This window comes from Protopterus annectens, chromosome 16.part0 (genome assembly GCF_019279795.1).
Source record: "Protopterus annectens isolate FY-2018-M chromosome 16.part0, PAN1.0, whole genome shotgun sequence".
NCBI classification, from domain to species: domain Eukaryota; kingdom Metazoa; phylum Chordata; order Ceratodontiformes; family Protopteridae; genus Protopterus; species Protopterus annectens.
The window spans coordinates 313,512,256-313,534,682 of NC_056750.1; the positions used below are offsets into that span (position 1 = coordinate 313,512,256).

The window sequence follows — 22,427 nt, forward strand, 5'->3', positions numbered from 1 at the left end:
TCGGCTAATTGATGATTCTGAATGCCCATGACTAAATGACGAAACAAGTCATGGGCATTCAAAATTGCCAATTAGCTTGAAACACCTGATGTTCATAAGGCTCATTTGCAAATATCCCATGTGCCTCTGATACAAGAGGTTTGGGAGGTCACTCAGTGAAAGTTCTAGCTTTGCTGGAGTATTTATGAAGTCCAGGAATCTCTGTGCCTGTAGATCTGAGGCTGTGTAGGATTCCCAGTCTCCAAAGTGGTAATATCCTGCTCAACAATAGGCTCATATTGTCTAGGGAGGTACATCTCAGGTCATTTATACCTACATGGACTAAGATGGAATCATACTGGTACCTGTGGTCTAATGACTTGAGTGCATGCATGATTTGGCAGATTCTGGCTCCAGATAAGCAACTAATGGTTATCTTCTTGTTCAGCCTGGTTAGAGGAGCATCTGTATATCTTACAATGAAGTCCTGTATGACAAAAATCCTGGGAAGTGTGTTTGCTTGCCTTAGGGGCTTAGTGTTTCAGGTTCCACTGAAAGTGACAGTACTTGTGTTGTCAGGTGTTGATTTTTATGAGTGCTTTTGGCTTGCTGAGGCATAGTTTTAACAACAAGTTATCTTAGTCCATTTTTATTGTTTAGGGAGATTGCTTTTAATTTCCTCAGCATATGTTTGTCTATGTATGTGTTGTGTATTATGTGAGGTGGTCTGTTGTGTGCATGATTTTGACAATCTGATGTCCACTTGTATGCAAGAGTTTAGCCTCCAGTGTCATTGTGTAAGTAGACCTCTCGCATACTATGTCTGGATATTTAAGGATTAAGTGTTTGTCAGTAAACATGAGACAACTGTTACATTGTCTCAAGATGCCCATATCCACCAAGCTGGCTACAGAGAAGTTAGGAAATTGCATATCCATACTGTCCAGTACTTTGATTGGTGAGCTGCACGGGAGTGGTGTACTAGGGTTAGAAGGCTATTAAGGATGCTGTATCAGAGCAGATTATGCTAAATAGTACTACATTCTACTACATTTAATGTTTATACAATTAAATCTGTAAGTATTGCTACTTGACTTCCAACTAGCTGCTCTAAGCTTGTTGGCGCACAAGGTATTTGTTCTATATTGCTGTTTTACAGGATTAAGTTTTATGAGCTGTTCTTTCTAGGTGTTTGCTACTGTACAGGACACTGCTGACCCATGCAGATGCGCAAAATTTATTGCAGCACAGAAGAAAACAGAAAACTAATTAAAGAGCCCCTCGGGACAACCAAATGACTACTCTATGAGTCCTTTTGTGTATTTCCCAACTCATCCAGACCAGGCAAAGACCATCTGCCAAAAGATGAATAAACCCAGTCCTAATGTAAAAACACAGTGGAAGAGATGCAAAAGTATGATGCTATCACAAACAGCTTAAACAACTAGCTAGTTCAGAGTTGAGAATGATGCTGTTTAAACTATTCAGCATGTATATCCCATAAGGACTGACAAGTGCAGTAAAAGATGAAAGAAAGTATAGCAGAGAAGAAGGTGAAAACATTTTACAAGCACTTGGGCATACTGTAGTATTTGTCAAAGATACAGCAGTTTAACTTTAACTTAAAACCATAAATGCACAAGCATTTTGAGACTTGACTTTTTAATTGTGCACTGATTTGAAATTGTTACAGTGAAAACCAGAAAAAAATAATAATAATAAATGTATGTATATACTTATATCCATTCACAACACCTTTTCCCATGTTTGCACATGGGGTCGGGGTGTCACTTCAGTAGTGACACTAAAGCCAAGGTGTACATCGCCATGGCTAGTTAACCCTGAACCCTGCCACAAGAGCAAACATCAAAATACTGAACCAAAAACATTGACAACCTGGAAGGTCAATAAGCAAAAAATAATACAACATTTGTGTTTTTAACACACCCCCATTCCCCCACACCCGCTGCTAATTATATATGCAAGCTCCAAGATGACACTACAGTGGGGAAAGAAGGAAAACCTCAATCTCTAGTCTACCTCAGTCCCTCACAATCAAGGTCTTTGCTTTTCAACCTTCCAGGTTTTCAATGTTCCTGTTTCAGCCTTTTGGTGTTCACTCTTCTGAATTTCCCTCCTTCTGATAGGGACCTATTTATGTGTGTGTGTGTGTGTGTGTGTGTGTGTGTGTGTGTGTGTGTGTGTGTGTGTGTATATATATATATATATATATATATATATATATGTGTGTGTGTGTGTGTGTGTGTGTGTGTGTGTGTGTCTGTGTGTGTGCATGTGTGTGCACATATGGGTGACCTACACTTGGTCTGAATGGTTCTTGGTCAACATCTGTTTAACCAGCTGCATTCTGTCATTTAGTTATCTGAACATATGGTCAATAAGTGTGCAAGACTGCACTTTTCTCTGGGTTGGGTAATTTGCCTTTTCCCCAATATTTTGCAATCTTGGAGTTAGTATATATAATTAGCGATGGCTTGCCCCCCTGCATAAACAATGTTTTTTGTAGGCAAATTTTGCACACACTGAGTCATTTCTTGGTGCATGGGTGATGAGTGTTAACATTGGCATATTCGACAGTTTGTGATTAATGCATGTAACGTCAACATATGGGCATCTCAACGAATACCTATACATACCTATACATATATATATGTGTGTGTGTGTGTGTGTGTGTGTGTGTGTGTGTGTGTGTGTGTGTGTATGTGTGTGTGTGTGTGTGTGTGTGTGTGTCTGTCTGTCTGTATATAATATTATATATTACACATGGGCATAATGACATCATGTTGGAAAGAAAGTGGTAAAGGCAAACGGGAATCTAGACTGACCAGTGCTGTTGTATACAGGGATAAACCTCTCACTGCACTCCAAGTGACCCTGTCTCAGTTAGTCCCCCTGGCACTAAGAAGAACCTGCAACAGAGTGATGGAAGTGAAAAGCCAGTGCTGGCTTGCCCTGCACAAGGGAAGGGGATAGTGCAGTTCAAGCTGCAAAAGTACCACCTAGAAGAAGACGTGAGAATTACATTCTGTTATGAAAAGTCGAATTTTGGCAGTATGAGCACAGACAAGGACTGTGTTATGTCCTCCCTAAAGTAATAGTTCAGGTGGCAATATGTCCCTTAATTGGATTTGGAATATTAGGCACTGTACCATGTCTGGTACCTAATAGGAGGAGGGAGTTAAGAGAATAAATGAAAAATCTGAGCTGTGGATGACAGCCTACTGCCTATCAACTTTCAAATATAGTCATTCCTCCTGGAAAGAGGAAGAATGTCTTTAAGGTGATTTGTCATGGTATCGTCAGAGTAAGCCATGGTGGTGCAGTGGTAGTGTTGTCGCCTCACAGTAAGAGGTTCTCCCATTCGATTCTTGGCTGGAGCGCCTTCTGTGTGGAGTCTGCATGTTCTCCCTGTGGTTGAGTGGCTTTTGAAAGACATGCGTAAATGGGCATGCCTTCCTTGAAGGTTGGGCGTCGAGCTGGCACCTTGGCACTGTAAAAATCTACTGCTAATCATTAGCGGACCAGAGTTCTGCTGTGGCAACCCCTAACCGGGAAAAGCCGAAAGACAAAAAAGAAGAAGTTACGGTATCATCAGGCAGGGAAGGATAACAAACAAATTAGTAGATGCCAAGGAATGTTGATGTTCAAATTCTAGTAAGAACAAACAAAATGAAGCTAGACTTTATTACATTGATACTCATCAAGGAGTGCAGAGGTGAAACTGCAGCAACACAGGTCATAGGTTGGTACTAGGCTATCTGCCTGAAGGCATTTATAAGCTTAGCCAGAATGTGTTGGCTTTTGCCACCCCCTTAGATTAGTTCCCTGTGCCTCTGTCCAGCAGAGCTATTAAAGTGATCCCCAAGGTAAACTTTCTGTTTCCCATCCACTCGTCAAGGTTTCTTTTGAAGAGTGTTAGCGAGGAGCTCTGCCTAATGTAGATTGGGATCTTGTTCCAAAGCATGGAAAGTCTCTGGGATAGGAATCTATCCCTCCAGCACTTCCTATTTATTGTTGTGCTGAGGTTTATATCCCTAGAGCATGTGGCTTGAGGGGATAAGGTTTTCCTTAGGTGGAGCATGTCCATCAGATCTGGGTTAGACATGGCCTTGTATGTCAGGCAGAGATCGCCTTTGAGTAGGCGGTATGCAACTGAGTACAACTGGAGTTTCTTCAGTCGAGCTGCATAGGGCATCTGTTTGAGGCCAGTGATCCTCTTGGTGAGGTACTTCTGTTGTCTTTCCAGCTGTTGCAGGTACATCCCAAATGGGGTATTGTACTCTATGATGGGTCTGATGAGTGATGAGTATAGGGGCACAATGACCACTTTTGATCTGGATGCGAACCCTTTTGTGATTAGGTGGGCCACGTAGAAGGATTTTCTAACCACTTTGGCAATGTGATTATTAAAGGTGAGATTACTATCTACTTGGGTCCCCAGATCCCTTATTCCGTCTTCTGTATTTAGGGGACTACCACCTATGTGGTAATTTGTGGGTACTTTGTTTTTTCCAAAGGGGATGACTATGCACTTTTTGGCATTTAGCTTGAAGCCATGATTTTGACACCAGGTATCCATCTCAGTGAGATCCTTTTGGAGCATGTCTGTGTCAATTATAGCCCCTAGTTTGCAGTCATCTGCAAACTTGGTCAGCCATAGTCGTCCTGTGCTTGCCTGTACCTCTGAGAAGTATATGCCAAACAGGAGGGGTCCTAGGACTGAGCCCTGGGGAATGCCACTTGTAACCGGTTTAGAGTCGGACCTAGCTCCTGCAACTCTCACCATGTGGGTTCTGTCCATGTGCCAGTTGGCAACCCATCTTGTGACGTAGGGTTTTATGTTCAGGCTGGTGAGCTTGTCTATATTACCAGAATGGGGAATGGTGTCAAAGGCCTTAGCGAGGTTTAGGTTGGCTGTGTGTACCACCTTTCCCTCGTCTATAGCCTTGGTAACTGTCTCAAAGATGTCCACCAGGTTTAGGAGGCATGATCTGCCCTTAACAAAGCCAAACTGGGTAGGGTCCAGTGTTTGGAGATTCACAATGTCTCTGTTAATGAGTTCCATGATGATGCGCTCCATAGCCTTGCAGACCAATCTAGTCAGGCTTATAGGGCGATAGTTCCCGGGGCCTGTTATGGCTCCACCTTTGTGGAGCGGAATAACCGTTGCTGTGCACCACTCTATAGGTATGTAGCTATGGAGAGGCTGAGTTTGAACAGTGTGTTTACATGAGAGGTTAGTTCATCTTTGAGCTCATGTAGGACGCAGCCTGGGACACCGTCCGGTCCCATTGATGCTGCATTTTTAGCTTTGAAGAGGGCTGTTTTAACCTGAGTGTCTGTGATTTCAGGGACTCTACATTCTTCTGGTATGGTTATGGGCCCTTTTGGGGGTGAGGGGGGGGTGAAGTTTGTGCTGAACCTGTCTGCCAGGATGTTGGTGTATCAGTCAGTTCAGTGTATTGTGTGCCATTCTGCACTAACTCCGAGCAGATCTGAGCATTGCCACTTAGATTCTTGACACAGCTAAAGAATGCCTTGTGGTTATCTTTGGAGTCCTTGGCAATTTTTCTTTCAAAGCTCACCTTGGATGGTTTTATGAGGGATCATAGTTTCTTGCTGATACTGATCAGGGATGTCTTCCCTTCTTGGGATTTTACTCTTTTCTGTACTAGTTTCCTCCTTCTATTGTATAGCTTGTTTATGGCAGGAGTCCCCCAGACTGGTTTCCTTTTCTTGGAGGAGTGAGTCTTGTTTTTTCTTGGGATGGCACAGTCCATGCATTCTTGTAGCTGCCCATAGAATGCATTAGTAAAGGATTTTGCAGCTTGGACAGTGTTATCCTTCAGCATGGGGGCTATGAAACTTTCCACCTCGGTCTTAAGTAATGTGAAGTTTGCTTTTGAAAAGGTTTTCACTGTGGTTTTCTTGTCCGGGGGTGAGGGCGGAATATGGATATCCAAAGTGATTTATTTATGGTCAGATCTAACCAGTGAGGGGTTGACCTCTGGTGTGGAACACCGGTCAACCATGTTGGTGATGACCAGGTCCAATATGTTGTCACCTCTGGTGGGAGTGTTTACCAGTTGAACCAGGGCATTTGAGTTTATAAATTCTAGGAAAAGTTGGGCAGGGGAGTTAGTACTCGAGTAGTTCTCCCAGTTAATGCTTGGGTAATTGAAATCACCCAGTATTAGGGTGTTTGGTAGGACCTTTATGTTTTCCAGTATTTCCAGAAATGTGGAATGGGGGTCCTGGGACATGGTGGGTGATCTGTAGCAAGCTACAATTTGAATTGCAGTTTTGCCCATTGTTAGTTGCACGTAGATGATCTCTGAAGCATCATGCTGTGCCACTAACCTGGAGGTGTGGGTATCCTTGAAGAATATGGATATGCCCCCGCCTTTTGTATTTCGGTTTGGGTTCTGTGGCCAATATGTATGGTATGAGTTGTAGCCTGGTGGTGCTGGGGTGCTCTCTGGAGCCTTAAACCAGGTTTCTGTTACTGCACATATATCGATTTTCTCCATACTGAGGAGTGCCTCAAGTGTGTGCATTTTGAGGTTTAGACTTCTGGCATTGAGTAGCATTACCCTCAGTTTTTTGTGACTTGTGCTATTTACGGTGGTGGATTTGTCTTTTGAGCCTTGCCTAAAAAAGGCACTACGGGGGTGGCAAGAGCCTTGGCCAGTATTCAAAAGCCTAAGGATGACAGGTGCAAGCCGTCTCTAGTGAAGCAGCGTGGCTTGTCGAGCATGTCATCCCAGGCGGACAGACACTGGATCCCCTTTGAATGACACCAGAAACTTAGCCAATTGTTGAAACTGAGAATTTTTTATTTATGCCGTGGTATCATTCTTGGTGAGGGCAGGATGCTACTCAGGGTCAGGGTCATACCGGCCTGGGCTACGTGATCAGAGAGCTCTTCCATGTCTCTTTTCATGTAGTCCAGGGAGGTATGGCTCAGGTCATTCTCACCATCATGGACAATGACAGAATCATATTTGTACTTGTTCTGGAGTGACCTAAGTGCTTGTGTTATGTGGCGGATCCTGGCACCCAACAGGCAGCTAACAGTAACCTTCTCCTTATTCAGCCTAGTGAGTGGGACGTCAGTGTACCTGACTATAGAGTCACCTATTACTAGTATGTTGGGTATGTTATTTTGCCTTAAGGGCTGTGATTGCATGGCACACTGGGTTTGTGAAGTATGTGTTTCATGGTTTGTGTTGGGGGGTGGAGGTTGCTTGGATGTTTGCTTTGGAGGTCTCTGTCAGTTTTGCAGATTTTTATTTAGAGCTTCCGAGTATTTTTTCATGTATTTGTGTGTTTTTTACCGGTGCTGGTTTAATGGATCTGTGTAAGACTGGTGGTATGATGCAAGTATTTCCCTTCTCCTCTTGACTGTCTGATCCAGTCTTGGGTTGAGAGAACTTAGCCTCTAGTTTGGCTGTATAACTGCATCTCTCGCATGTATTAGTGTTTGGTGGTAGGAGGAGGGGGTTGTCTGTGTACATGAGGCAGTTGTAACATTGCCTCAAAATGCCCAGGTTCACCAGTTGGACTGGAGAGTACACCTGAAACTGCCCTTTGGACATGCCTGGATAGGTACAGTGAACTGTTTTACTGGATGGCTGGTAAGGTTGAATAGAGAGCCTTGTCCTTCTGTACAGTACAGGAGGGTCTAGTGCTAGGGTTTATAAGTGCTTGCTATAAGTTTTGAGCAAGTGCTGGGCTGAGAAATGAATGGCTTGAGTGCTTAAGTTGAAAGTTTGTCTAGTTCCAAGGGAAAAATTGAAGAGGAGACTTTGTGGAGCTGGGAATAGATTTACCCTAGCTAACCGGCGCTGCACGGAGCGCAAAACCGAGCAAATACGGTATTTATAGCACGGAAATGAAAGATATATAAATTATCCCAAAATGGCCAATAAACTACTAATTTCCGGGCTGAAACCACTCCTCCAGGGATAGATAGGCTGCTCAAAGCTACCCTCTCTCACAGGTGAACAGAGAAACTTCCTTCTATCCAAGTAAGGTATGGGCAAACACAGAGATATGTAACGCAGCCCTGAATTCAGCACTAACGTGAAAACTGGACTATACTAGCTTAGAAAGGTGGGAAGCAAGTATATATCTATATATATATATATATATATATATATATATATATATATATATTTTGGGGTTTTTTTGTTTTGTTTTGTTTTTCAGAAAATAAAGCAGATACACTCAAAAAAACAGTTTAAAAGCGCAGAAAAGGATACTTATTGTTATATATCGCAGATCAGAGTTGTAGTCAATGCTCCCAGTAATAAAATAGGAAGAAACACAAATACAGTAAAAGCAGATGAATAAAGTACAATTTTATATATATATATATATATATATATATATATATATATATATATATATATAAAACAATAGAAAATGAACAACTGACTTAGACAAGTTACCCAATTAACCAGAAAAAAGCTCATAACTGAGCCCTGTTCCAGCAGTCTTCAATCAGACAAGTTCTAACTGCACACCCCTGCTTATTAGGGTGCAGGGGAACCTTCTCCAAAAAAAGATGGCCTGGATCAGTGCTCAAGTTATACAAACAAAGCTAGATTCAGCAGGCCTGAATCTGGTCTATGCTACAGCAACAAGGCACACCAATTTCAGAAAGAAACAGTTCAAATAAGCAGTCACAATAAGCCTGTGACCAGAAATTCCCAGCTCAGAAGGGCAGAATCCAGCCTCTCCTCCCACAAGAGTACAGACCACAAACTTTCTTAATGTAGAATAACTGGCCTGAAGCCCAAGTGCTTAAGCCAGAACTAATACACTTTTAGAATAGCAGACACTGGGCCTTCAGTCAGCAATTCCCAGCTTAGAAGAATGTAAGCTACCTGTCCTGCCACAACAGTGCAGACCACAAACCTTCTTAATATAAAACAGCCTGTATGAAGCCCAAGTGCTTAAACCAAAAGACTTAGAATAACAGTTACAATTTAATCAGGCTATGACCAAGCAGTAATAAATGCAGCAGAATAAATAAAATTGAGTACTTTTAAGAAAAGCAAAATAAAGTAGGAGGAAACACAAATACAGTAAAAGCAAACGAATAAAGTGCAATTTTTTTTTTTTTTTTTAAGTGCAAGAAGAGAGGAAGGAAGAACCTAAGTGGGCTAGCCTTCTGTAATCTTCTCTCTGTATTAAGTATAGTGAACACTAGACTCAGAATATGATCTAACTGGACTCGGTTAAGTGAACAAATGAGATGGACCCAGGAGGAGTGTCCTAATACAGACTTACAGGAGGGGCGGGCAATTCCAGAGCCACCAACACTAATACCAACACAAGAACAGGGAGGGAGGGTGTGGAACTAACTGCAGAGAGACACACAGCACACTGTTCAGAAACACACAATCAGGAAACAGAAAAAATGAAAATATAGTACTTTTAAAACTACAAGTTTGTATTGACAAAAGACTAAAATTCACTACTGCAAGTTTCACTTAGCTTCAGCTTGTAATGCAGATGTTTGTAGCCAAGCAAGTCTCTCAGGAGATCAAACTTGCAAGCTATGCATTTTAGAGACTATATCTGACTGATGACTTTAACTGAAGTGATTCAAATGAAGGCTGCTAAAACTATATAGAGAAAAAGGACTGTGAGGTAGGTTGTGAGATACACATGCACACAAATGAACTTTTAGGAGGAATATATGATGTGCTAAAAACATTTTCTTTCATTAATACATCCAACACAGGGCGATGTTCAGAGTTACCATCCAACCAAAAACTTTGTCAAGCTTATAGACTTGATTCAGAAATGAAGTCACCCATCTTTATTTATTGCATAGTGTGTCAAATATTACTGTGCAATTTTCTGCATATTGGGATGGTATGCTACCTGTTTCTACTGCATATGTAGTAGTAAACTAGATAGACAGTATTGGGAAACAATTGGTAGGGGTCACTGCACAGTGGTACTGTTACTGTGTTCCCTGCATTTTCAGAGAGTTATTGGGGCTTATTACATTATTACATCTCGTACTTCCACCACTATAAGATAGCATTATAAGTGCTCAGAAGACACTGTCATATGTAATTTATTTTATTTTAGTTTACTTTAATTTATATGTGGACTAGGGGGATTTTATTTTATTTTATACATTGACTGATCTATCTCAGTAATTTTCATGCTCAGACAGGTTTAAAGAAATGCATGTACAATGCATAGAAAACAAAAGGTAATAATAACAGAAAATTATTATTAAATTATTATTAAATGCATACGTTTAAGAAAGATTTTTGGACCCTGAGGCACAAGGCTTTTTGTCAACAGTGTGATGTGAGCATTGTCTTTTGAGTGACTTAAGTGGTGAGTGGCCAATCCAAACCTAGGAGAACAGGCTGGAGTTAGTTAATGACTCAAAGGCTTAACTCTTTGTAACATGCTGAGGACTCGCAGGGCTACACTGTAGGGCTGCACAAGCACAATACGAGTTACACATACATGTTAAATCTTACTTAATAATAAAGTACAAGTCACCCTGGGGTTTTGTTTCAACTTGTCCAGGGAATGGCGTGGCTCTGGTATCCTTTATTCCCAACCTGTCTTCCAGAAATCTAAATGGAGTTTTTTATGTTTCACTGGATGGAGAGGTTAGGTCTCTATATCTGACAGCATATGGGCACCCTTTAGCCTGCATTAAGAGAAACGCCTAAATTAGGATGCTGTGTCAGACTCTCTAGTACATATAAACAGTTGCTTTAAAACCTTTCGCTCCAGAATTTTTCCGAAGCTATGCCTCGTGTGACAGCCACATTGAAAAAAATGTCTAAGCTATCCTGTATTTGACAAGCCATGTCAAGCCTTGTAAGACATGTACATAATGCAAAATGTATCTCATAGAAAGCAGTGTTTTGTAAAGATAAAAAAATATGCATTCATTCATATTCTTTCTAACATGTTTTATGTTTCTGTTTGCATCTTTTAGTTGGGGTTGTCCAAAGCAAAATTTTACATTCAACCATTCATCAACAGAAATAAACTGGTAAGTAAATTATATTTTATGTTCTGTTTTCAGAGTTTATATAAAGTTATGTTGGTTTGTTTTATAGTAAATTGTATCAAATAAAAGTACCATTTGTAAAATATTAATGTCTACAGACAGAAGGAAAATATAAATTTAAAAATAGTGAAGAAATGTAAAATTATTAGAAATGTCTGCCATGTAAGACTTTGTTGTAATGCAGAAGTCATGATCTGCTACAATTCTGAAAATGTTTAGTTTCAGAATAAAGAGCTTGATTTGTGGTAGGCATTTGCTCTTACTTGAATTAATAAAGATTGTATATTATGGCAGTTTTAGAATTTCTAAGCACATAGCAGTCTTTTCAATTGAGGTGCCACCCCTTGTCTGGTGCTCCTCAATTCTAGGTTGAGGAGAAAAAACAAGAGGGCCCTTTCTCCAGTCTGACACTCTCCTAATGTCCCACCCCCTAATTTTTTCTCTGTGTAAGACCAAAAAAGAAAAAAAGAAAGAAATGAAAAAGATATGTCTCCTGTGCCATCCTTCTCTCCTAAGGACACCTACAGAACTTATGCTCTTTTAGTTTTTTACAGAAAGTTAGGGACATGTCAAGGGTATGGATATCAGATATCAGACAGAAACAAACGTTTCATTCGGCCACTGTCATTTGCTATTCAAGAAGACTTTACTGTGTAGCGTGAGACCCAACTTTAATAACTTTCACAGGGGGGGATTAAGATTTGTTAAGGTTGGGGTGTACATCATTAACTAGTTTGTCTTCTTCTGAATATTGGAGTATAATCAGCGTGCTCCATGCACACAAAAATGCTATATCAGTGCTCTGCCTTGTTTCTTAGGATAAATATATACAAAATAGTTGATTAGAGCACTAGTCCTATTTTACCTATATTAGCCAATGTATTAGAAACAAGTGTGCACTTACTTTTCTTCTAGAAACATTGCCTAATACTTTTTCTAATGTTTCTACATTGCAAGATTTTTAATGTGTCTAGGCTAATTCCATATGACAGATCTTAGAAGGCATTTTCTTTGGTAACAAGTTTAAATTTAGGTCTGGCCAGTGAAAGGGTGTTTTCTTGGTTGTTTCTGAGGGAGTAGTTTTTTTCTTTCATTATGAGTAATTTTTTAAGGGAACAATAACTTAGTGTTAGAATTTTGTATATTAGAATACTAAGTAGATAAAATGCCATTTGAGTAATGGGTAATATCTTCTCATATAAGATGTAACCTTAACAGTTTAGATCAGCAAAGGGAGCAGATTTCCACCTTATAGTGATGTAGGCCTTGCAAAACTATTTAACAGAGATAGCAATACATATTTGTGCCTAGATGTGACAAACTTCAAAGCAGACTTTATAACTCAATACCATGTGTACCTACTGAGTAAACTTGCATGCCAGTTATCAAGCTACTGTTGACTAAGACCACAAGATGTATAAATGCTATGCCATTTAATGCATACGGATGCAATTGTTACTATTCCCCAGATGCATCACTTTACATTTACTATTGCTAAGTAATTCCTGATAGGTACTAAACAACATGCTGAGATCATTCAAACATGACTGCAGCATACCATGGTCCTTAATCAAGGATACAACAATGACTGTTTCAGCATCATCTCCAAATTTGGAAGCATATGTGGTTTGTGCTGTACGCAATGGTAACATAAGGACAATGAACAGAAATGGTCCAAGAACAGAACTCTGTGGAACACCTTTCTGAACACTGAATGAACATAATAATATATCCTTAATGTTAACGCATGATCTTCTACCCCTTAACCATTCAGTAATCCATTTAATAATACATGGGTTACTCTCTTTGGTTAGCAATTGGTGCCATATATAGAATTAAATGTCTTAGCCAAGTTAAAAAAAAAAAAAAAAAATATATATATATATATATATATATATATATATATGTGTATACACACACACACACACACACACACACACACACATATATATATATATATATATATATATATATATATATATGTATGTGTATACACACACACACACACACACACACACACACATATATATATATATATATATATATATATATATATATTCGTAAACCACTATCTGGTAAATCCATCACATTTGTGTGATACTATATAAGGTTTGTTGTGCATGACCTCTCCTGGGTAAAACCATATTAATGTCTTTATGAATGTAATTATTAACCTGCAAACATCTTGATAAAGTTACTTCAAACAGTTTACCTAAGGTACACATTAGGTTGATTGCTCTGCTGTTTTCAGTGATACTGGTCTCTGCTGCTATATGTAATGGAATAAGGTTTGCACTTTTCCATATACTATCCACATAACCATGAGTTATTGACATTTGAAACAAATCTATTATTTGATTAAAAAAATAACCAAGGAGCTAATCAAAACCTGCTGCTGAGTTTTTATAAAAAAAATAACCAAGGAGCTAATCAAAACATGCTGCTGAGTTTTTAGAATTTTATTTAGTGACTCATCACCCAGTCATTTTAACTGTGCTCAGGAGATAAGTAATGCCATTGTTAATTGCAGAGAAATTATAACTTCTTGCTGTAATATTAAGAGAAATAAATTGGGAAAACACTTGTCAATGACTGTCATCTACTGGTTATTCAATCTAAGTAAAATATTAGTACTAGACTTACAGAAACAGATGCTTGGTGCCAAGGTCAATGCCAAGAAATGTATAGTTATCCCCTCTGGGAAAAAACATGCACTCATGAATTACCACATAGATGGCAGTACACTAAACACCGAAAGTGTGATAAGAGACTTAGGGACACAGGTGGACAGTGGTCTCACCCTCGATAACCACATCGCCACAACAGTCAGAAAATCCTTCTATGTGGCACACCTCATCACTAAGGAGGTCATTGTCCCACTGTACTCATCCCTCATTAGACCCATTATAGAATACAATGTCCCGCTTGGTATGTACCTCTGAAGACATCTGCAACAACTGGAAAGGCCGCAGAAATACCTCACTAAAAGAATCATAGGCCTAAAGAAGATGCCCTATGCTGACTGTCTAAAAAAACTCCAGCTATACTCTGTTGCATATCATTTACTCAGAGCTGATCTCTGCTTAACATACAAGGCCATGTCAAACCCAGAGCTGTTGGACTTGCTACACTTAAAGAAATCCCAATCACTCAAAGACACATGCTCCAGGGATCTAAACCTTGTCATCACAATGAACAAAACATGCTGGAGGGATAGTTTTTGACCCAGAGACTCCCCAGACTCTGGAATAGACTGCCCATACATGTCAAGCAGAGCGCCTCTTTGGTCCTCTTTAAAAGGAACCTTGGCAATTGGATGGGAGATAGGAAATTCACTCCAGGGATCATGTCAGTCGCCCTGCTAGACAGGGGTCCAGGGAAGTAAATATTTTGGGAAGAAATATCCAGGAAATTGTTATGGCTAGGCTTGTATAGGCCCTAGGGCCGATAGCCTAGTACCAACCTCTGACTCTCCTTGACAGTGTCTTAAATGCTGATGAAAAAATTCTTGTTGTTGTGTAAATCGCAATTCAGACTTCTTTGTGTCTTTGAAAAATAGTTGAGACAATAAGAGAAGAATCTCTGAACTACTACATGATAGTCAGCCCTCTCTGATATCTTTCTTCCTCCTCTGAATCATTATTCTTCTACCTGTGATATGTATTCAGGTTTACTAAGTTTCATGACTGCTCTCATGTGGATTGAAAGTATATTATAATTTACTAAAGTCTATTCTTCTTCTTCAGTGATTGAAAGTATATAATTAAATAAATAAATATATATATATATATATATATATATATATATATATATATATATATATATATATATATGCATCTCTTCAACTCTATATTTGTTTTTTACTTGTTCTTGTATAATTATTGTATAGCGTTTTGTTTAACTGTGGAACTTTTCTCCCTGGGCCGGCGCTGAAAATGGGTTTCTGACCCAGTGGACTTTCCCAGTCAACAAATGTCAATAAATAAATAAATAATCATTGAGAAGTGTGCCTATATCTCATACTAAAGTATATGACTGGAAGTGTATTCTACCTGTATGCCATAATGTGGAAATGTTTTGTCAAGCAATTTAGCTTGAGTTTGTTTCCTTGCACCAATCGTTGACATAGTCTACCCCATTTTAAACCAATCGTTACTGAGTGGGGGAACAAATTACTACACATAATTTATAACTGTCCACAAAAAATATAGATAACCATTTTGGATTGATAGTCTCAGAAATAGATGCCAGAATAGGAGAAAGTCCACATAGACTACTGTGGTGGTTCATTGGTATATTTTTCCTTTCAAAAGTGGCACCAGGAATTCTAACCATATGTGATCAATCAGACAACCAGTTATCTATCCAGAACACAATATATGGGTTTGTATTCAGAGTTACAAGTCTTGTCAATAATACCTGCATATGGAAGTACAAACATTGTTCGGTCTCACAGAGGATTTCCCAGTGAAAGTGGGTGTGCACAAACGTTCAGCTCTGAGCCCACTGCTTTTCATACTGACGATGCACTACATTTGCAAACAAGTCAGAGGGTTCAGGCCAACAAAGCTGCTGTGTGCATACAGTGCAGCATTATAGGTAGACTTTGAACAGGAACTTCAGCAAAGGGCAGAGGAATAAAATACAAAACTGAAGGCACATGGGATGAAGTGGAGTATAGATAAGGCAGTTCTAATGGCAGTGAATGAGGGAAATCCAAAGAAGCTAAGAAGTGAGATAGAAGGAAAAAAACAGTTTAACATCTTTGAGTATCTGGCAGGGGTGGTTGAGGAAAAAATGAAGTCTGAATAAGGAGGTCAAAGTTAGAATCAGAGGGCCTGCAGCCAACTGGCACACAGTGTCACAGGTAGTGTATGGCAAAAGAATGCCAAAGAAGCTAAAATGTAAGGTGCACAATACCGTGGTATGACCAATGCGCTTGTATGGTACAGAAACTTGGGCAGTAAAGGCAGAGCAGATGAGGAACGTTGAGGTGATGAAGCACCAGAATTGGGTAGTAGGGTGTACGCTGTGGGAGAGATGAAGAAATGAAGACAGAGTAGAAACCAAAGAAGTTTGAATTGCAGAGAATGTAAAATAAAACAGATTACTATTGGTTTGGGAAAATATGCAGAAAAGCTGAAAAGAATTTGGTGAAGAAGATTTGAGATAGACCAGAAGACGGTAAGAGGAAATGAGGGTTTCCAGCAAAGAAATGGATGAATTGTATGAGAAAGACATTTGACAGGCATGACTATCAAAGAAGGTAGGGGAGTGGTATTGAATTGAGTGAGAAGGCAGCAGTTGACATGACACCTTGACTTCATATAGAAAATGGGGAAAAGGTAGTTGATTATGATAATGGAATAATGTCAAAGACCTTGGCCATGTCTGGATGTTGCACAATGTCTGTTCATTGAATCAGGGCTTTTGGAGTAAATGTTGAGATTAAGGATGCAAGATCTGACTTCAGCAAAACAAGACTGATGAGAATTCTGTTATGAAATATTCAGGTTCTGATTGGTGACGTCTTAGTTATGTTCCATAGCTTTTACATATGAGGCTAGTGGCTACGAGTATTAATAGTTGGACCACCTTTGTATATCAACATTACACTGGCTATTTTCCAGGCCTTACTGTAGTAACCAATGTGGAACTTTACATTAAAGAGGTTAAGTAGGGGATCAGGCAGGCCATATTGGGTAATGATAATCAGGCAGTCACGTGACTTACTTGAAGTCCAAGATGATGATGAATGCTCCCCAGTGTAGAAACTTAAAAACATTTGAGTACTTTCAGCTTTAATGTAAAGGGAAAAATGAAACATAAATGTTTTTCTTAATCTTAAAACAAAAGAGATCACCTTGAATGTGTGATCTGTGATTTTCATCTTAAGGATAGGATAGCCTCTCAAGATTCATTTTTCTTTTCTCTTGTCAATTCTTGAAAAGTTAGCCTTTATAAGAGTTGCTGCTAGTCTTTCCAGACTCACCAAACTCTGGTCTTTCAAGCAATAATCATTTTCCTTTGGCAACCTTTCTCCTTTAAGCCATCTGTCGCTATACAGCTTTCAATCATATACTTCGCCCAGAGAAGTTTTGCGTTCTCTCAAGCCTCCACTCAATATGTATCCAGGCACAAAGCCCAATTTCTTTTTATGAATTTCACTGATGACTATTTTACAGTTCAACAGCTGGATTCTCAACAACAGTCAATACAATTAAACAAGCTAGCTTCACAACAGCTTAGTCGTACATTGCACTATTACACATTTATTAAGCATTCTCTTTCTAAATGTCTGCTTTCATCCCATTTTTCAGTCAAATTATTCTCTATTCTATTGAGACTGTGACCCTAAGTCAATGCTGCCAACCAAGTGATATTCTTTCTCCAAGTTAACCCATGGTCCCCATTTTATCTTATGAAAATTTAAAGTGCCACTCTTTCTCTTTGCCTATTTGTATCAATGAGTAAGTGGTAGTTTTCCAGTTCTTAGGGACAGCTTTTTAGCCATGGTCATAAACAGAAACAAGAATAGGGTCTTGGTTCAGCTCAGATGCTTCCCAGTATGACTGTATAGCAGCAGCATTGTAGGTTGTAGGGTGATTTATGTTTTATCATCTCGCTACATTTGTTAATTGCTAGGCCTTGTTTAATTCTATTTTTTTAACCAAAACTCTCCACTGCACATGTTAGCTGCCCTTCATCCTGTTCTTCCTAACAGCAGTCTCCCTTTAAATGCTGTTTAACTATTTGAAAGTACTGCCCATTTTTCTACTATTACTAAACCCTTTGTCTTTTAAATTCTGTTTTTTTTTCAAAATGTCACATACTCCCTAGTAAAAATTGTTTATTTTATTTCAATAAGAAAGGTATGCAAAACAAGTAAGTCCAAAGTACCTACTGCCTTTCCTGGTTGTTTCTGTAGCCTTGCACATCTGTAAAATCAGGGTCAGTCTTCTTCGTTCGCACTTGCTGCACTCTGTGTCACTCTACTCCCCTACATTTCCACCCACCCCATCATCCATAACATTTATACCTATCCTGGCAACACTCAAGTACTAGTTGGCCAAGCAAAGTCTGTAAGATCACCACCCAGCCAACCAGCACATTCTAAAGTACACTCCCCTTTTATTTCCCTTCTAGTGAAAAAACTAATCACATAGCATTTACCCTTCACCTTTCCCTACAATCCTAATAATCGTTTCTAAAGCAAAATGCAAACATCTTCAAAATTTCTTCTAATTTTCATTCTTCTTAGCATACTCCTCCTCATATTGACCAGACTTACCTCCCCTCATACCATAAAACAGGACTTAAACCAACCCTTCAAACTAAAAACTCCCACTCTTCCCACAACAGCACACCACAACAAAGTTAGTCATTCTAACAACTCTTCATCACTATTCATTTGCTACCATGCACACACCATTAAACTCAAAGTTCTCTCCATTGCTAACAGCAAAAGAAAAACTTTTTCTCTCAACCTTCCAAAAGTCTATCTCAAAAGTTACTACCCAGTCCCTCATAATATGTCAGTCGCTGCTCTCTCAAAGTGGTGATATTCACCCCAACCCTTGCCCTTCCCTCCCATTATCCTCTAACATAAGACCCACCACAACCCCAAATTCACCATGCTCCACTAGAAACCTATTTTTGCCAACAATAAATATATGTAGCATTTGCAACAACCTTACAGAATTCCACACCTAGCTAGAGCAATGCTTCCCAGGCATCATAGCTATCACCAAGACCTGGCACAAGCCACATATGTCAGACATAGAAATAGTCCCACCAGGTTATAATATACTATGAAAAGACATGCTTTTAAAGAAAGGTGGTGGGATAGCACTAGTCTATTGCAATTCATTAAGTATTACACCTTTCCCAAAAAACATACCATCCTTTAACAATCTGGAATCAGTCATAGCAGTACTACAAATAAATAACAATAGATTTGCATTGCTTCTATAAGCATATATTCCACCGGGGCAAAATATTGCCACCCTTGAAGATTTCCTCTCCTGGACAGCACACAGTATATCCTCTGAAATTATAATACTAGGGGAATATAAACATAAATTGGTAAAACCTAGAATTAAACTCACCAACATATAACATTAATCTCTACAAATAATGTAACGTATCACAGGTGCCACTGGAGTACAAAATAAACAACCCTCGACTGGATCCTTGTATCACATCCACACAAATTCACTAACTCTGGCTCTCTCCCCAATTCCCTGAGTGATCATCCACCTGCTTTTACATATAGAACCAAAACTCAGGTACCAAAACCCCATATCTACAAAACAACCAGAAACCTCCCTAAGTTCAATGCATCAACATTTAACTCCAGTCTAAAAGCCCATAACTGCAGTCCTCTGCATTCTCTACAACTAGATGAAGCTGTTAAGTATTTTAACTAAATCTTTCTAGATATCCTTAACTCTCATGCCCCTACACGAACAAAAAGAATCAAAATTAGCCATGTGCCATGGTTAACTAAACCTACCAAACTACTACTTGTAGCTAGGGAGAGAGCCTGGAAATTCTGGCAAAGTAACAAGACATTGTCAAATGAATCTAACTTTAAACAGCTCAGGAACCAAGCCAAAAAACTAGTCATCAATGACAAAAAAAAAACAAAACTATTTCTTAAAACAACTATCCACCTATAAAAACAACCCCAAGAATTTTTGGAAATCTGTATCTTCTCTCCTCAATCCTGGAACCACTCAAAATCCATCTCCATCCCCTCATATGACCCCATAACATATAGCCCACACTTTCAACTCCCGCTTTATTTATACCATCCTTAAACTCATTCCTGAACCCCCCCTACAAACTCAAATCCATACACCAGCAATAATACAAACATCAGGCAAGCAGCCATACCAACTTCTTCCAGTCATCTTGAATCCCTGGAAACGACCACTAAAACAATACCAGAAACCCATAGTTTCTCCCTCAAACCTGTTCCCACCTCTCTAATTCTAAAACTTTTGAAAAACTGAAACCCTGTTCCCTATCCGCTGACAACCTCCCCCCAGAATACTTGAAAATTGCTGTTGATGGAATAGCATACCCCATCAGTATTCTAATAAACCAATCCATCTCTGAAGAAATCATCCCACAAATCTAGAAAAATTCCATTATAACTCCACTCCATAAAGGCAGTAATACAAATGACTTTACTAACTATAGATTGATCTCTATTCTTTCTCCTCTCTCCAAAATATTAGAAAAGTGTATACATAGTCATCTATTCAGCCACCTCATAGACAACAGCCTCCTTGCCCCAACACAACATGGGTTTCACCGATTCCATAGCACCACCACTGCTCTCCTCTCCTTCACAGACACTGTGAACAAGTGTTTAGATGCAAGTCTAATAACTTCAGTAGTCCTGTTGGACTTATCCAAGGCATTCAACACAGTGTCTCATACCAAACTACTTCAACAACTGTCAGAAATAGGCTGCTGCCTACATACACTGTCCTGGTTTGCTAACTATTTACACAGCAGGCAACAATCAATGAAATGCAGAGAAAACAATCTACCTATTTGCTAAATAAAATAAGAGTACCCAAGGTTTCATCCTCGGCCCCCTGCTCTTTAATATTTTCATAAAAAAATTTACATCTAGTGTTTCCTGAAACCACAATCGTCCAACATGCTAACAACTTCACAATCATATCCTCCCCCAAAAACCTCCAAAAATTAACCCAAAAAGTATTCAAATCCATAGCAACTAGCTTAATGATGCTCAATTACTTCTGAATGCCAAAAAAAAAAAACTTATTTTCTCCTCTAAACCAACCCCACAAGACTTTCAAATGTAAAATGAAATTCGGGTTGTTCATTCTGCAAAACTTCTTGGTATAACAATAGACAAACTCTCCTATGAGCAACACATTCTTAACACTATAAAAAGAACTCACTTTAAGCTAGGTAATCTCTACAGGCATCAAAAGTAAGTGGGTGGACCCACAAAAATCAATCTGGCCAAGTCTTTACTATGTCCACCCCTCTTTTACTGTACTCCTATCTTCCCAAACCTTAAGTCCTCCCTCTTTAATAAAGTACAATGCTGCTGCTGCTGCAAAAATTTCAAAATTTGCTTCCAGCTTTCAACACCATACCCATAACTACCAAGCTATCAAAATGATTAATCGATATGAATTCTTCCAATACCTCAGTTACACGCAACTAACTCTGGCTCACAAGCTAGTATATTATCCAGAAAAATGCCCTGCTCTACTGTCAACCCTTCAACCCTATACCCCCTCTAGAAATCTACTCTCCATAAACTCTTAATCATATCAAAACTATACAAAAGAGCAGGACAAAGCCTATACTCCTGTTCCATAGCTAAATTATGGAATTCTCTTGCAGCATCTATTACTTTGTTATATTCCCATAATGCTTTTAAATCCTCACCAAAAAGCTACTATCTTAACAACTCCACATGTCCTTGTTCCCTTAATAACAGACTTCCCATAATCTTCCCCTCATTACTCCTCTATCCAAAGCTATAACCAATCACTAATGACTAATCCACCTACTATTTCTCCCTAACTCATTCCGTGGTTAAAAAAAAAGACAAAAAATATAGTGAGTGGGCATTAGTGCATATCTCAGTTTTTATGGCAATGTGCTTAATTGAATTAAATATAATTTCTTTTTTTTCTACAAAATGTCTTTACCTTTACCTCTATGCCAAATAGAAGATGCTGCAGTATTTGTAAAAAAGTTTGCTATGATGTGATAATTGTTGTCCGTATTTTTTATATAGTTTAAATTCTTTCTTTTCTAAAATTGTATAACTACCTATCTTCTGTTATCTGATGTTATTTTACTCATTGTGGAGACTTTCTCCCTGGGCCTTCGTTGAAAATGGATTTCTGACCCAGTTGACTTTCCCAGTCAACAAATGTCAATAAATAAATAAATTTATCTTTGAACAACTCTACAATACTAATCCTGGAATTCTTTCATAAAATTTGAGGCCATCCCAGAAATCATGGTATTACGTTCCTCTCCCTTGTTATTCACATCTCCAAAAACCTTCATTACCACTAGAGAACATATGCTTCAATCTCACTGGTGTATAGAAATGTTGGTGGAGGCATTTCCAAGGAAAATATGCATATCTTATGAGCTGACATACCTGTTTTCAATACTCGACCAATATTTGATCCCTCAACCACCACTCCCGACTGATTCTCCACATATTTCTTATTGCCCCATCTAGTTGTCTGGATCACTTCTTACACAACCAACAAGCACCAGGCCAAGGGTGAAAATGAATTCAGCCAAATAAAAAAAAAATAGTCCAAAGAGATGAGCTTAAATCACCACA

At 39.0% G+C, this 22,427-nt stretch overlaps 1 protein-coding gene across 1 annotated transcript in view; it reads left to right on the plus strand.

Moving 5' to 3' along the window:
* Nucleotides 1-22,427, plus strand: part of LOC122790589 (potassium channel subfamily T member 1) — a 1,237,971-nt gene that overhangs the window by 198,031 nt on the left and 1,017,513 nt on the right. The window contains exon 4 of the mRNA XM_044058115.1: nt 10,988-11,044. Within this exon, the coding sequence (XP_043914050.1) occupies nt 10,988-11,044 (57 nt within the window). The remainder of the gene's footprint in view (nt 1-10,987; nt 11,045-22,427) is intronic.